This window comes from Nuphar pumila, chromosome 7, assembly GCF_984573655.1.
Source record: "Nuphar pumila chromosome 7, dmNupPumi1.hap1.1, whole genome shotgun sequence".
NCBI lineage: Eukaryota > Viridiplantae > Streptophyta > Magnoliopsida > Nymphaeales > Nymphaeaceae > Nuphar > Nuphar pumila.
Window position 1 is genome coordinate 21,839,450 of NC_143255.1, and position 14,522 is coordinate 21,853,971.

Below are 14,522 nucleotides of genomic sequence, written 5' to 3' on the forward strand. Positions count from 1 at the left end.
ACCCGCTTGCCCAAAGTTAAATGAAACTTTCAAGCATAAGGTTGCTTTCGTTGAAGAATTACCTCCCAAGGAAGAAGAGAGCAAGAGTGAAAATGTTAAAGACACACTTGGACAAATTTCCATGGCACTTCAATAAATTCTCAAGGCAACTTCTTCTATATCGGGTGTCGCCATTGCCTCCGCATCTTCACCCGGTATATATTCTTGGATTTTAGATTCGGAAGCATCTTTCTATATGACTCCTCATGAAAATGCCTTAACCGATGTATGCACCAATTCAAATGTATCTTGTATTTCTACGGCTGATGAAACTTTTTTAAAAATTAAGAGTATAGGAACATTGGATTCTAACAATTCTCATTTTTTTTTTCAAAAGTTAAAGTCGTTCCCAAACTAAATTTAAACCTTTTTTTCATTTCCCAAATTACTGACCATGGATGTGAAATATCTTTCATCTAATAGTTGTTTTGTGCAGGATCTCCAATCCGAGAAGTGGATTGGGCAAGGCCATAGGAAGGCAGACCTTTACTTTATGGATTATTTGTCTCTTCCTTTAAATTCTTTTTGTATTTATGTTTAAGATAAGGGTATTGAAACTTGGCATAAAATACTTGGATGTCCAAGCTACTCTAAAATATATCTTGTTCCTTTGGAAAAAAAATTGTAATGAAAAAGATATGACTTGCAAAGATTGTATTATTGGGAAAATAAAATCTATTTTATTTTCAAATAGAACCTTTGTCTCAACAAGACCTTTTGGATTGGTGCACTCGAATGTATGGGGTCCATCTCCAGTTATGTCTAAGGTGGTTACTCATATTATGTGACTTTTATTGATGATTTTATTAGGTAAGTATGGATCTACTTTCTTAATCTTAAGTTGGAAGTTTTCTCTTTCTTTAAAGAATTTTACATGAAAGTTAAAAATTAATTTCAAAGCAATATATTTATTCTTAGATCGGATTCGGATGGAGAATATGTATCTAATGATTTTCAAAATTATCTAAAGCTAAATGGAATTTGTCATCAAAGGTCTTGCCTTAGGACACCACAACAAAATGGGTTAGCGGAAAGAAAATATAGGCCTATAGTAGAAACCGTTAGAACATTATTTATTTCTAAAAATATTTCAAAAAAATTTTGGGTCGAAGCCGTTTTAACCTCTACTTATTTAATAAATCGAATGCCATCATCCACCTTGAAAAATATCTCTCCTTATGAAAAACTTCTCAAAATAACACCCCTTCAATCACTTGTGAATTTTTTGTTATAAATGCTTTGTTCTTTTACATAAAAGATATACGTTATCTCCAAAAGCAATTGAATGTGTTTTTGTTGGATATGGTGAAAATAAAAAAGAATATAGATGCTTTGATTTTAAAAATAAGAAACTTTATGTTTTCAAAGATGTAACATTCTTAGAAGATGAAAATGGTTTTGAAGAATATGATAAAGAGGAAATCCACTATATATTTTTGTATGATCTCTCCCCAAGGAAAGATATACATTATAATGATGATTCTTTGAATCATTATGAAGTTATAGATGATATAAATCATGAATATTCTAATATTGGAACGTCACCAAGTAGTGATAACATCATTGATAGTTCTTCTAAAGACATTCAAGTTTATACCCAGCGTGAGCAAAATAATCCTATTAGTGCCTTAGAAAAATTCTCTCAATATAATGAATCTATAGAAGAAACTCCTCTTAGAAGATCTAATAGAGAGTCTATTCCACCAAATAGGTATGTTTCTTACGAGACATTATCTCCTAATTATAGGACTTGCTTAATAACTTTACATTCACATCATGAGCCTTCACACTATAATGAAGCTAAAAATGTTCCTCATTGGATTGAAGCCATGAACATAGAACTAGATGCTCTTAGAAAAGCAAGAACTTGGGAAGTAGTTAAGCTACCTCTAAACAAGAAACCTATTGGATGCCGAATGTGTTTTTAAAGTCAAAACCAAGAGTGATGGAACTTTAGAGAGATATAAAACGTGGTTAGTAGCTAAAAGATATTCACAAAAATATGAAATTGACTATAAGGAGACCTTTGTACTCGTAGCTAAAATGACTAGTGTTACGACTCTAATAGTCATTGTGCCAACTAAAGAATGACCTATATACAAATTAGATGATAAAAATGCTTTCCTTAACAGAAAACTAAATGAAAATGTCTATATGGATCCTTCGTCAGGATTTGACATTAAAAAAAAATCTCTTAAACTTTTAAAAACCTTGTCTGGTCTTAAACAGGCTTCCAAGGCCTGGTATAATAGATTCAGTAATGTTATGACTAATTTGGGTTTTCGTTCATTCTATACTGACACTGCTCTCTTTGTGAAAAATACAAGTGCTAGCATTGTTATCCTTCTACTCTGCGTAGATGATATGATTATAATAAGGAATGACAAAAAGGAAGTTAGTAATATTAAAAATGTGTTAAAATATAATTTTGATATGTCTGATTTAGGATTCTTAAGATATTTTTTAGGAATTAAAATTGCATACTCTCCCAGAGGGTATATACTTTCTCAAATGAAACTTGTTGCAGACATATGTGCTAAATCTGGCATTTCAAATGATAAGAGGGTGAAAACTTCTAAAGTGGTGAATGTTAAATTAAGACTTGAAGATGGGACTCTTCTTGAAGATCTCACACCCTACAAATAGCTAATTAGGTATCTCACTTATGTGTCTATTACCAGATCAGATATCGCTCATGTCGTTCACTCTGCTAGTCAGTTTCAACATGCTCCTACAATTGTACACATGAATGTTGTATTAAGAATCGTCAAATATATCAAGAATACCATAACTAAAGGGATCTTTCTATCTTCATCCTCATCTTTAAATTTACTTGCTTATATTGATGCTGATTGGGGAGAAAATATCAATTATAGAATCTCAACTACTGGTTTCTGTGTCTTTTTAGGAGATTTTCTGATCGTATAGAAATGCAAGAAGCAGCAAAAGGTCTCGTTATCATCCACTAAAGCAGAATACAGAGCTATGACAACTACAACTATAAAACTTGTATGGTTAAGAAATCTTCTCAGGGATATGAGTGTTGACATCTCCAATCCTTCGAAGATGTGTAGCAATAATAAAAGGGCAATTTACAATGCCAACAACCACACCTTTCATGAGCGCACCAAGCACATCGAGATGGACTACCGTTATGTTCATGATGAATTCTTGAGAGGAACTATTGAGTTGCCTTATGTCACTTCATAATTTCAACTTGCGGACTTCTTCACTAAGCCTCTTGTTGTCCCATGTTTCCTTTTTCTTCTCAACAAACTTTCGGTGTTTACACCGTAAGTTTGAGGGGGGGTGTTAAGATTATATACACACACATATTATATATATATATGTTTATTTCTAGTTATATAGGTATATGCCCTATAGGGGCATTTTAGTCATTTCACTCATGTACTAAATTGTTTTATTAAAATAGTTATTTTTTTATTTCCTTTTTTTATTTAAAATTTTTTCTTTTGTAATATTGAGGGACCCCTAGGGGTCACTAGGTCAAAATGACCATAGAGTCATTTGGGAGCTCCCAACGACTCCTTTGGGAGCTCCCAAGGGTCCCCTACAGTGTTGTGAAAAGCGTTGAGGCGTAGTGAGGCGCTCCACCAAAATCTGAGGCGAGGCGTAAGCCTCGAGGCATAAAGCGTAAGCCTCAAAGTTTTTTTTTTTAAACTTAAAAAAAACTATAAAAAATATCTAAAATTATAAATAAATAAATCATTCCTTATTGATGAAGCAACAACCAACAAGAAATAAAAAATCTCAAATAAATACTGAAAAAATATGAGATTAACATGTAAAAATAACATTAACGCAACAACTTGATCTATGTAAGTATCTAAAAAATAAAACATGATCATTCATTAAATAAAAAATTAACATTAACAACGAAATGCATATTAGCATTAACAATATCATGTCATAATTAAAAAATACATTTTAGCATTAACAACCAAATGTTAATATATATATAGGGTTGTGACTGCATGTAATTGCATGACTTGATTTTGCCACTAAAAGGGTTCAACGTCACATTCTAGAAGAGATTATTGCTCCTACGAAATTGAATACATTGAACAAGTTGACACGATGATATTAATTTTCTATGAAATGAAGTCACTAATCTCAATGACTTCATTAATGTGGTTGCTTTGAGTGTCTATTAGACTGTAAATTGGTGAACCTGCTACTAAGGGTGTCAATGGATTGGGTATGACCAAATCCTAACCCATATTGGATCTTATAGGGCCAGGGTTTGGTTGCAAAGAAGGGATTCTGATTAATTATTCAGGTTGGATCCATGAGGTACAATTATTATATGGGTTGGGTATGGTTTATAAAATTTTATACCAAACTAGGTCTGACCGGAGTTTCGGTTAAGATTCTCAAATTTTCAATGTAAAATAATTAAAAATATTATTTTACCAGGTATGTGATGAGTTGTGGAGCCTGATTCTGCCCTTGCAGAAAGGGGGGTCTGGGGACTCTTCCCCCCCCCCCCCCCCCCGGCACGGGTCCCGGTTTCTTGGCTCAGACCCGATCTTAGAGATAATGACGAACACATTCTATAATATCATCCATTGTGTGATTTTAGTGCATAGGAATTTTTACCTGAACATTGCGTATGTAAGTTCGACTCCACAATGGCTAAAAAATAAGATTGGAAAATCTCATAACGGTAAGATTTGCAATGATGTTTTTTCCCAGTAGATGGTCGATTCTGAAATAAGTTGGGAAAGTCATGAAAACATACTACATATATTTTAGCTTTTGTTGAATAAGGCTCTAGTTAATTCAAGCAATAATCTACTAGAGAGAAGATGAATAGGTACACTTGAAATAATAACAAGCCAACAGGATATAGACCTGTATATTTGCTTCTCTTCAAAATTTGAAAGAAGGGACTCTGTCAACACAAAGGAAGACTACAAATCAAAGTCAAAAGGCTTCTCAATTATTACTCTGTTCCAACCTCTTCTAGTTTGAGCATTCTCAGCCAATGATGATGCAACATCCAGAAGTGCCTCTTGTGGAACAGATAGGTAAAATATCTGATTGGCTTCAAAGTGACCCTAGAAAGCAAAGATTAAACAAAATTCCAAAATTCGAGGCATGTGCCTCAAGACATATGAGTTGCAAGCCTCGAGGCTTTTGTGCTTTGTACATGCACCTCAAGGCATAAAGCCCCTCGCCTTGAGGCGAGGCGCGCTTTTTGCGCCTTGAGGCACGTTTTTAATAACATTGGTCCCCTACTTCCTGTTAAATATGTATATGTAAATGAATATATTTCTGTACTGTATTGTACCACTTGTACAGCATACTGTACTGTATTGTACTACTGTACTGTATTGTACTGTATTGTACAGCATACTGTACTGTATTGTACTATTGTACTGTATTGTACTGTATTGTACAACATACTGTACTGTATTGTATTATTGTACTGTATTGTACCACTCGTACAACATATAAATATCAATGGAAAGGGAAGAAGAGATAATTGCCGCCCAACATTTTTTTTCTCTCTTCCCCCTTACCTCTCTCTCTATCTCTTGCTACGATAGTAAGGTGACTCCCACATCTGATTTCTCACATGGTATCAGAGCCAAGGGCGTGGTAATCACGATCATCTGGAAGGCCCCGAAGGACCTTGACGTGCGTTTTTGGGCGTTCTCAAGGAAAGTGTTTTTTTTTTTCATCTTTTCTCTGTTGTTTCTCCGTTGAATCACTATATTTCGACGTCGTTTCTTCATTTCCTCATATCGTGCATCTTTTCCTTCTTACATATTCTGTTATCCCCAATTTTATCAACCCTAATTTCTGTTTTCCCCAAATTTGGGAACCCTCATTTCTCAAAAGTGCCTCTTTTCTCAAACTTCTTGTGATTTCTTATCTATTTCTTGCAATATAGTTGATAAATCGTACATTCTGCACGATTAACTAAAAAAATCGTGATTTCCAAAACTCAAAAATTTTTGTCCGTACGGTTCTGTCCGTACAACCTACGAATTTCTGTCGTGTTTTTGATTCATCTTTGATCTTCTTCCTTATGGATTCTAAAATCAGCCCCGAATTTCTTTCTCAACTTGTTTCTCACAAATTAACTCATGATAACTACTTACTTTGGAAACGCCAAATTCTGCCGTTTATCCGAAGTCATGGTCTTTCCGGGCATCTGGATGGGGGATCACCCGCCCCACCTATGACTATTACGCAAGAGGTAACTGGTAATGATGGGAAGGTGAGTTGCATTGCTATTCCAAATCCTGCGTATGATGTTTGGTTTCAGAAGGACCAATCTGTGGTTGCCTATTTGACTGCCACGTTATCTGATCGTATATTACAAACTATCTCTGACCATTTTACTGTTGCAGAACTATGGAGACATCTTGCTCACTCTTATTCACAGGTTTCTGAATCACGTGCACTTCAACTGAAATGGCAGTGCCAATCTATGCGAAAGGGAACTAAGACCATTACTGAATTTCTAGGGGATATCAAAATTATCATTGATCAGTTGGCCGCTATTGGATATCCTGTTTCTGACAGAGATGTTGTTCAGCAGGTATTGGGAAGCCTTGGGCCCCAATATCGTATGTTTTGCACTGCATTACAGGTTGCCTCTACACTTCCATGCTTTGAGGATTTACAGGCCAAACTCCTACAGTATGAAGTTAGTTTGACTCAAGATCATCTTATTGATGATCCTCATCCTGTCATGTTTACATCTGGGTCTACCTCATTTCGTCCACCTCCTGCTCATATGGGCCGTGGAGGACTCCTTCCTACTCCTACTGCTCCACCTGCCACTAGAGGTACCCGTGTCCCTACTTGCTTCCATTGCAACAAGCGTGGCCATGTGAAAGCAGATTGTTGGCACAACCCACAGAATCGCAACAAGGCAGGGAGGCCAGGACCAAGAGCTGGACAGATGAATGTTAGACAGTTTCAGGGGCAGCCGCAGGGAAATTTTCGAGCACATCAGGGTACTGATCAGGGACAGAGTGCAGGGTTGCCACATGATGTGCAACAAATTCTGATGACTGCATTTAACAACATGAATTTGCGTCAGAATAATGATGGAGTTTGGTATATTGATTCTGGAGCAGCCGCACATGTTACTTCTGATGCAGGTAAACTTTCCAACATGGTTCCTTATATTGGCACTGGCACTATTGTCACGGGAGATGGTTCCCACCACCCTATTTCTCATACTGGAAATGCATCTCTCTCTTTGTCACAATCTACACTACCATTGCAAAATGTCTTACTCACTCCTGCCATTGAGAAAAACATTTTATCTGTTTCTAAATTGGTTGATGAAACAAATTCATCCATGGAATTTACTTCGTCTTCTGTTTGTCTTAAGGACCTTCGAACCAAGAAGATGCTCGCTAAGGGTGAACGACGCGGAAACATGTACGTCTTCGAAGCAGCCCCCGGGACTTTGAAGACGTCATCTACCGTGTCTCCATCTTTTCCTGCTTATTTGAGTCAGTCTTCTTCTGTTATGCAATGTAATAAGTCAGTTTCTTGGCATCGTCGGTTAGGTCATTGTAGTCAAGGGTTCCTTGACAAATTGTCTTCTCAGGGTTTTATTCCCAAAGTCAAATTAGATCATAAGTGTCCTAGTTGTAATGTCTGCAAGAGTCATGTACTTCCCTTTCAAAGTATCAATAAAAGAGCTTCCAAGCCATTTGAAATTATTCACTCTGATGTTTGGGGCCCAGCTCCTGTTTCATCTCTATCTGGCTCTCGTTATTATGTGTTATTTCTTGACTCTTTCACTCGTTACACTTGGATTTACTTTATGAAATCTAAATCTGAAGTGTTCAAACTTTTCAAACAATTCCATGCTCTTGTTCAGAACCTTTTCAATTTAAATATCACTTATTTCCAGTGTGATGGTGGTGGAGAATACATATCTCATGATTTTAGTGAATATTTAAAGGACCATGGCATCACACGTAACTCCTCTTGTCCTTACACTCCACAACAGAATGAAGTAGCAGAACGTAAGCATCGGCATATTGTTGAAACCGCGTTAAGTATGATGCACAATATTGATATTTCTTTCTCTCTTTGGACTGAGGCCTTTCACACTGCAGTGCATATCATTAACAGGTTGCCTATGGAATTATTAGGAGATCAGTCTCCTTATTATTTGCTTCACGATTCTCACCCTTCTTATGATGATTTGCATGCTTTCGGATGCATTTGTTATGTCCATGTGGATCATTCTTTACGTAACAAGTTTTAGGACAGAGCAGTTCAGTGCAGATTTCTGAGATATGCCGATGGGTATAAAGGATATAGATGTTATGATCCTATTTTGGGTAAGATTAAGGTGTCTAGAAATGTTGTTTTTTATGATGACCATTTCAGCACTTGTGATACTTCTCAGGTATATGAGCAAACTACTTATGATCCATGGCTTTGTGATACTTTGCTATATGACTCTATCAGAGATCATGTTGTTGATGAACCAATTCAGTTTGAAGCAGACAACTCCATCATCCAGGATGCACCTTCACGGTTTTCAGGTTTGGTTTATGCCCGTCGAGGAGCCCCTTCAACTCCATCTCACGAGGCTCCCCCTCTTCGACGATCCACACGTGAAAGGCATCCTATCCATCGTTGGGTTAGTTACAACAATTTTTCTCTTGACTTTCAGTTGTTTCTAACCAATGTGGCCAAAGAGAAAGAGCCGTCTACTTTCCATCAGGCAGCCCATTCTCGAGCTTGGGTTGAAGCTATGAACGAAGAAATGGCAGCACTTCATGAATGTCATACATGGGATATTGTTCCTCGACCTGTTGATAGAAATGTTGTTGGTTCCAAATGGGTTTACAAGATCAAGCGTAAACCATATGGTAGCATTGAAAGATATAAAGCTCGCCTTGTTGCACGCGGATTCACACAACAATATGGGCAAGATTATGAGGAAACTTTTAGCCCTGTTGTCAAAATTGGCACCATTCGTGTGATCCTCACTTTGGCACTTCAGCATGGTTGGTCTCTTAGCCAGTTGGATGTCAAGAATGCGTTCCTACATGGGGACTTGAAGGAAGAGGTGTATATGGAGCAACCTCCTGGATATAGTGAACATGATGCGGCTACATGGGTTTGTAAATTGAGAAGGTCTCTTTATGGTTTAAAACAGGCATCTCGGTCTTGGTTTGAGAGTTTCTCCATGGAAATTCAGCAGCATGGCTTTTCTAAGAGTATACTTGATCATTCTTTATTTATGTATAAGAATGATCATGTTACTACTTGGGTTCTTATATATGTTGATGACATCATTATCACTGGGAGTGATGATGCATATATTGCCTTGGTCAAGTCTTTACTCATGGCCAAATTCAAGATGAAGGACTTAGGCCCATTGCGATACTTCTTGGGAGTTGAAGTCGATAGACAAGATGATCGACTCACTCTAAGTCAACACAAGTATACTCTTGACATTCTTCACACCACTGGTATGATTAATTGTAAACCTCTCAGCACCCCATCTGTCTTAAATCATAAGTTTAGTGCAAAAGAAGGACAATTATATCATGATTCCACTTTATATCGCCGCATTGTTGGTATGTTGCAATATCTTACATTTACAAGACCTGACATTGCTTATGCTGTAAATCAAGCATCTCAGTTTATGCATGCTCCCACTGATTGTCATATGGAATGTATTAAGCGTATTCTCAGATATCTGAAAGGGACTATTGGAGATGGATTGCTCTATCACAAAGATGAAAGCTTCACTACAGGACACCGTTTACTTACATATTGTGATGCAGATTGGGGTGGGGACCCTGATGAGCGTAGGTCGGTTTCAGGATATTGTGTTTTTATTGGCCCAAATATTATCACTTGGAATAGTAAGAAACAAAAGGCCATTGCTAAATCCAGCACTGAGGCAGAGTACAGGGCAATGGCAGCAGGGACAGCTGATGTCACTTGGGTACGGCATCTTCTTCAAGAGTTGAATGAACCTATCTCTTCCTTTCTGCTTTTATGTGATAATCAAAGTGCCATTAATATTTCTTTTAACCCTATTCATCATTGTCGCACGAAGCACATTGAGATTGATCAGCATTTTGTTAGACAAAAGATTGAAACAGAAGAAATTGAGGCTTCGTATGTCAGATCAGAAGACCAAGTAGCAGACATCTTCACCAAAGGATTGGTTAGTCATCAATTTTGGTTACTTGAGGGCAAGTTGAGCATGATTGAAGATCATCCTCAACTTGAGGGAGGCTGTTAAATATGTATATGTAAATGAATATATTTCTGTACTGTATTGTACCACTTGTACAGCATACTGTACTGTATTGTACTACTGTACTGTATTGTACTACTGTACTGTATTGTACAGCATACTGTACTGTATTGTACTATTGTACTGTATTGTACTGTATTGTACAGCATACTGTACTGTATTGTACTATTGTACTGTATTGTACCACTCGTACAACATATAAATATCAATGGAAAGGGGAGAAGAGATAATTGCCGCCCAACATTTTTTTTCTCTCTTCCCTCTTACCTCTCTCTCTATCTCTTGCTACGATAGTAAGGTGACTCCCACATCTGATTTCTCACACTTCCCCCTTTTTTGTGTATAAATATAGGGATTGTTCACCCTTGTATTCTAAGCTTCTTTGAAGCATTTTATCAATATGATTGTCTACATTTTTTACTTCTTATCTTTTATATTTTATTGATCTTTGTGTTGTCCCATAGTGGACTTGTGCATGTGCACTTGTATGTGTAAAGCCTTCAAGTGGTTAGTGTTCTCATGCTTGCGCATATTTCCTTACATATATGTGTGTGTGCATGTATACATTACAAATATATATTATTATAAATTTTGCATTTTCTTAATAATTTTTTTAGGGTTCCGACTAGTCCTGCCTAGACCCCGACTAGGCCTTTTAGACGTCTGCCGCCTAGGCGCCGACTAGCATTTTTTTACTACATAGGGTAATGATAGCCCAACAAACTAACCTTCATTACAGCCAATTTAGCATCGATCCCCTCGACCTTTGCTCCATCAACAGTTGCTTGTGCATGTTCCACCTTTTTATAGCTACTTCTAGATTGAGCAACAGCTCTTTCCAAGGGAGTCATATCTCCAACAACAATTTCACCAACTGGAAGCCCAGCTTCACTTACACCAGTTGACTCCCGACCAAATAGGGCTCCTAAGTGAGGAAGTGTGGAAAGAGCAGAGACTGAATACATACTTCTTCCATTTGATTTATTACTTGTCCCATCAAAGTCCCGTGCCACCAAAGAATTGGCAAGTTCTTCTAGAATCATGTCACCTCCTGGAAGCTGATCAGAAAGATTGAATATCAGAAGATTTTCACAGTGAGAAGGCAGAGCGCGGTTGATGTCTTCTATTGCCCTTATGCGCAATATACCCAAAACAGCCTTGGAAAGAATCTCAGCACGCCCAACTCCCTCAATTTGGAACTTTCGGATAAATTTGTGAACGAGCAAGATTTCTCGAATAATAGACAACCAATAGTCCCGACGCAAATGACCTGTCAGTTCTGGAAACTCCATGATCACTGGTTCTGATCTACAAAACAATTTTCAGCACAAAGTCTAAGCCCGCAAAAGGACAATTATAGCATGACCATAATACACAGCAATTTTCAGATGACCACCAAACTTTTGTTCTAATTAAATATCAACCAAAGCTTTCTCAATTTTCAAATACCCCCAAACTTTTAACCTAGAATAAGAAAATAAATCCATGAGTTAAACTTCCATTAAACTTTTATGGCAAAATAACTAATTTATCCTTACAAAATTAACTAATTCTTATTTTAGTGCTAACTTCACTCAACCTTATGCTGACTTCTTTGTCTCAAACAATAGAGCTGATATAAAAGCTTTGTCTTACTTTAGTGATCTTTGGCAGTTGGCAACAATGAACATTTGGTATGTTAAAAATAAATTCAGAATAAGGGAAGAATGGTACAGATAATTTTATAGGGTGACGTGTAATTTTAACTCCATAATCAACATTAACCCAAGATTAACCAAGGATAGTAGAGAAAGGGCGTATTTGCTTAAAGGTAGCAAAATTTGGGAGTCACTTGAAATTTCTGAAAACTAAGGTATGTATATCAATTACGATAAAAAGTTTGGTGGGCTTTTGGAAACAAACATATATAAAAGACCAAAAGAACCAACAAAATGAAACATGCCCAATTGTAACATGTTGCAACTTACAAAGACATTGAACTATACAGAACTGCCTTGTCAAATAGTCGTGACCCCCAAGGCCCAGTCAACTCAGGCTTCACAACCTGCTTTAATTCCTCCGATAAGTCATATTTCTTTGCCTTGTCATAGGAGACAACCCGGAGCGATTCAAAATAAAGTGCATAATCTGTTAAAATTAACCTGCCTGCATTTTAAAAAACTAATGGATATCATGGCAAGTAATTTAGAAACAGAGTAAAAGAGAAAACTGAAATATTCTATTAAGAAACACAAAAGTGATTATTATAGACATATTAACTAGAAATAGGAACTCAGTTAAACTTGGACTTTGCCTGGCCAAGTAGAAGCACCAACATGTTGGAGTACTGGTTGTGTGGTAACTGTGCCATCAATTTCGAGGATCCTTTCTGTCTTAGATGACCGTGGAGTAGAAATGAGAGATGATTCAGACTGGTTTGTCATTGCTTTAATTGCCCTGTAAAGGTGAGATGAGTTTCCACATTTGAAACCAATTCTAAACATCAACTAAAAGAATTGATTAAAATATTTTGAACAAATAAAAAAAACACAACAAAGTAGCCACCAAACACGTATTAACACACATTAAACTCAGAACAGATTCATCTCCTGTACATCTTAATATAAAGATGTACTCGAAAGAACTACATATAACTGCATTCTTGTCATCTGCCATGCATTTAGGTGCATATTTCTGCATATTGATTTAACAAGGATCCATTAAGAAAGGAATCCAAAACCTCCTGGAGTAATTTATGTCCGTTATCTTAGCACTGGGAAATTTGAAATCAGCTTTGCATTTCTAATTTATCTGAGATTGCTCACACTTATCATCCACACTTGCACTCAGATACGCAGTCATTAACAACACTATCATATACTGCAGCTCATGTGAAATAATCTGGCTGATAACACTTCCTCCTGCATCTGCACGATCAAGGAAGAACCATCAGTCTCCTACATCCGGCCTAGTGTGTAAAACTCACGTAAAAAATTTTTGGACCCGGGTCGGATCCGGATCTGACCCGAATCCAAAACCCATTAGGGTTTTGGGGTCCCCACCCCCTTGCCTTTATAAGGCAATGCAGGGGGAGGGGCGAGGGCCTCATTCGAAACCCTCCCCCCTGTGCCACAACCCTCTCACTCTCGCCTCCCAGTTGTCTCTCTCCCGCTCCCGTTTTCCGACCGCTGCCACCGACGACCCTCACCGGAGGGGCCCTCCCCGACGCTCCCTCTCTCTGTTACCTCCCTGGTCCCTGCTCCCTCGTCGTTCCCCTCTTTGTCACTCCCGACCTCTCTTTTACGCCTCTCTCTTCTCGACACCGGCGACACCCTGCCGGTATCCACCTCGCCTCCCCAGAGGCCACCTGACGCAGAGAACTCCCCTCGCAAGTAAACCCTCACCCCTTTCTTGTTGTTGTTTTCTTCCTCTTCTTCTTCGTCTTCGTCTTCCTTGTCCCCTTTGTCTTATTCTACTCTTCGCGGCAAGGGCGACGACCCTGCCGCCTGTGCACGATCGACTGGCAGGGGCTTTGCCCCTACCCTTTCTTTTTCTGTCAGGCAAGGGAAAGGCCCCTGCCTCCCTTTCCATTTCCTCTGTGCACCAGGGAGGGGTCGGGCCCCCTCCCTGCATCTTCTGTCTGCAGAGGAGGTGTCGAGCCCCTCCCTGGTTCCTTGATATGTAGGCAAGGGGTTGGGCCCCTCCCTGTGTCTTTTGCTTGCAGGGGAGGGGCTTGCTCCCTCTGTACCTTCCTGGCAGGCAGGGGCGAAGCCCTCCTGCCTCCCTCTTCGCTATTGTCAGGCAGGGGCAAAGCGCTTGCCTCCTGTTTTACATTCTGTTAGGCTGGGGCTTTGCCCCTGCCCGCTCTGATTTTCAGCAAGCAGGGGCGAGGCCCCTGCTGCCTCTAGATTTTCGGCAAGGGAGGGAGCTTCGCTCCCTGCCCCTCTTTGTTCCCCTGTCCGACAGCGGCTTATCCCCTGTCGCTGCCCCTTCTTGCTTTTTTCATTTATTTTTAACATACTAACATGATTGTACCTTCTCAGATTACGTAACGAAGCACGCTTGCACCTCATGGCCCAAGCTTGCCCTCACTTACGCTCGCAGGCGTACGCAGAACAACAACCCTCAAAGGTAGGAGCAAGTTGCGTAAAAGGACTATGAACGAACAAAATGCTAAAACAAATGAATGATAATTAAAAAAAGATAAAAACAAAGG

The 14,522-nt window shown here is 38.5% G+C and overlaps 1 protein-coding gene across 1 annotated transcript in view; it reads right to left on the reverse strand.

The window, feature by feature from the left end:
- Positions 1-14,522, reverse strand: part of LOC149831486 (uncharacterized) — a 58,493-nt gene that overhangs the window by 22,441 nt on the left and 21,530 nt on the right. The window contains exons 5-7 of the mRNA XM_090013916.1: positions 12,621-12,763; positions 12,295-12,472; positions 11,056-11,635 (exon numbers count right to left, since the gene is read on the reverse strand). Coding sequence (XP_089870042.1) covers positions 11,056-11,635; positions 12,295-12,472; positions 12,621-12,763 — 901 coding nt within the window. The remainder of the gene's footprint in view (positions 1-11,055; positions 11,636-12,294; positions 12,473-12,620; positions 12,764-14,522) is intronic.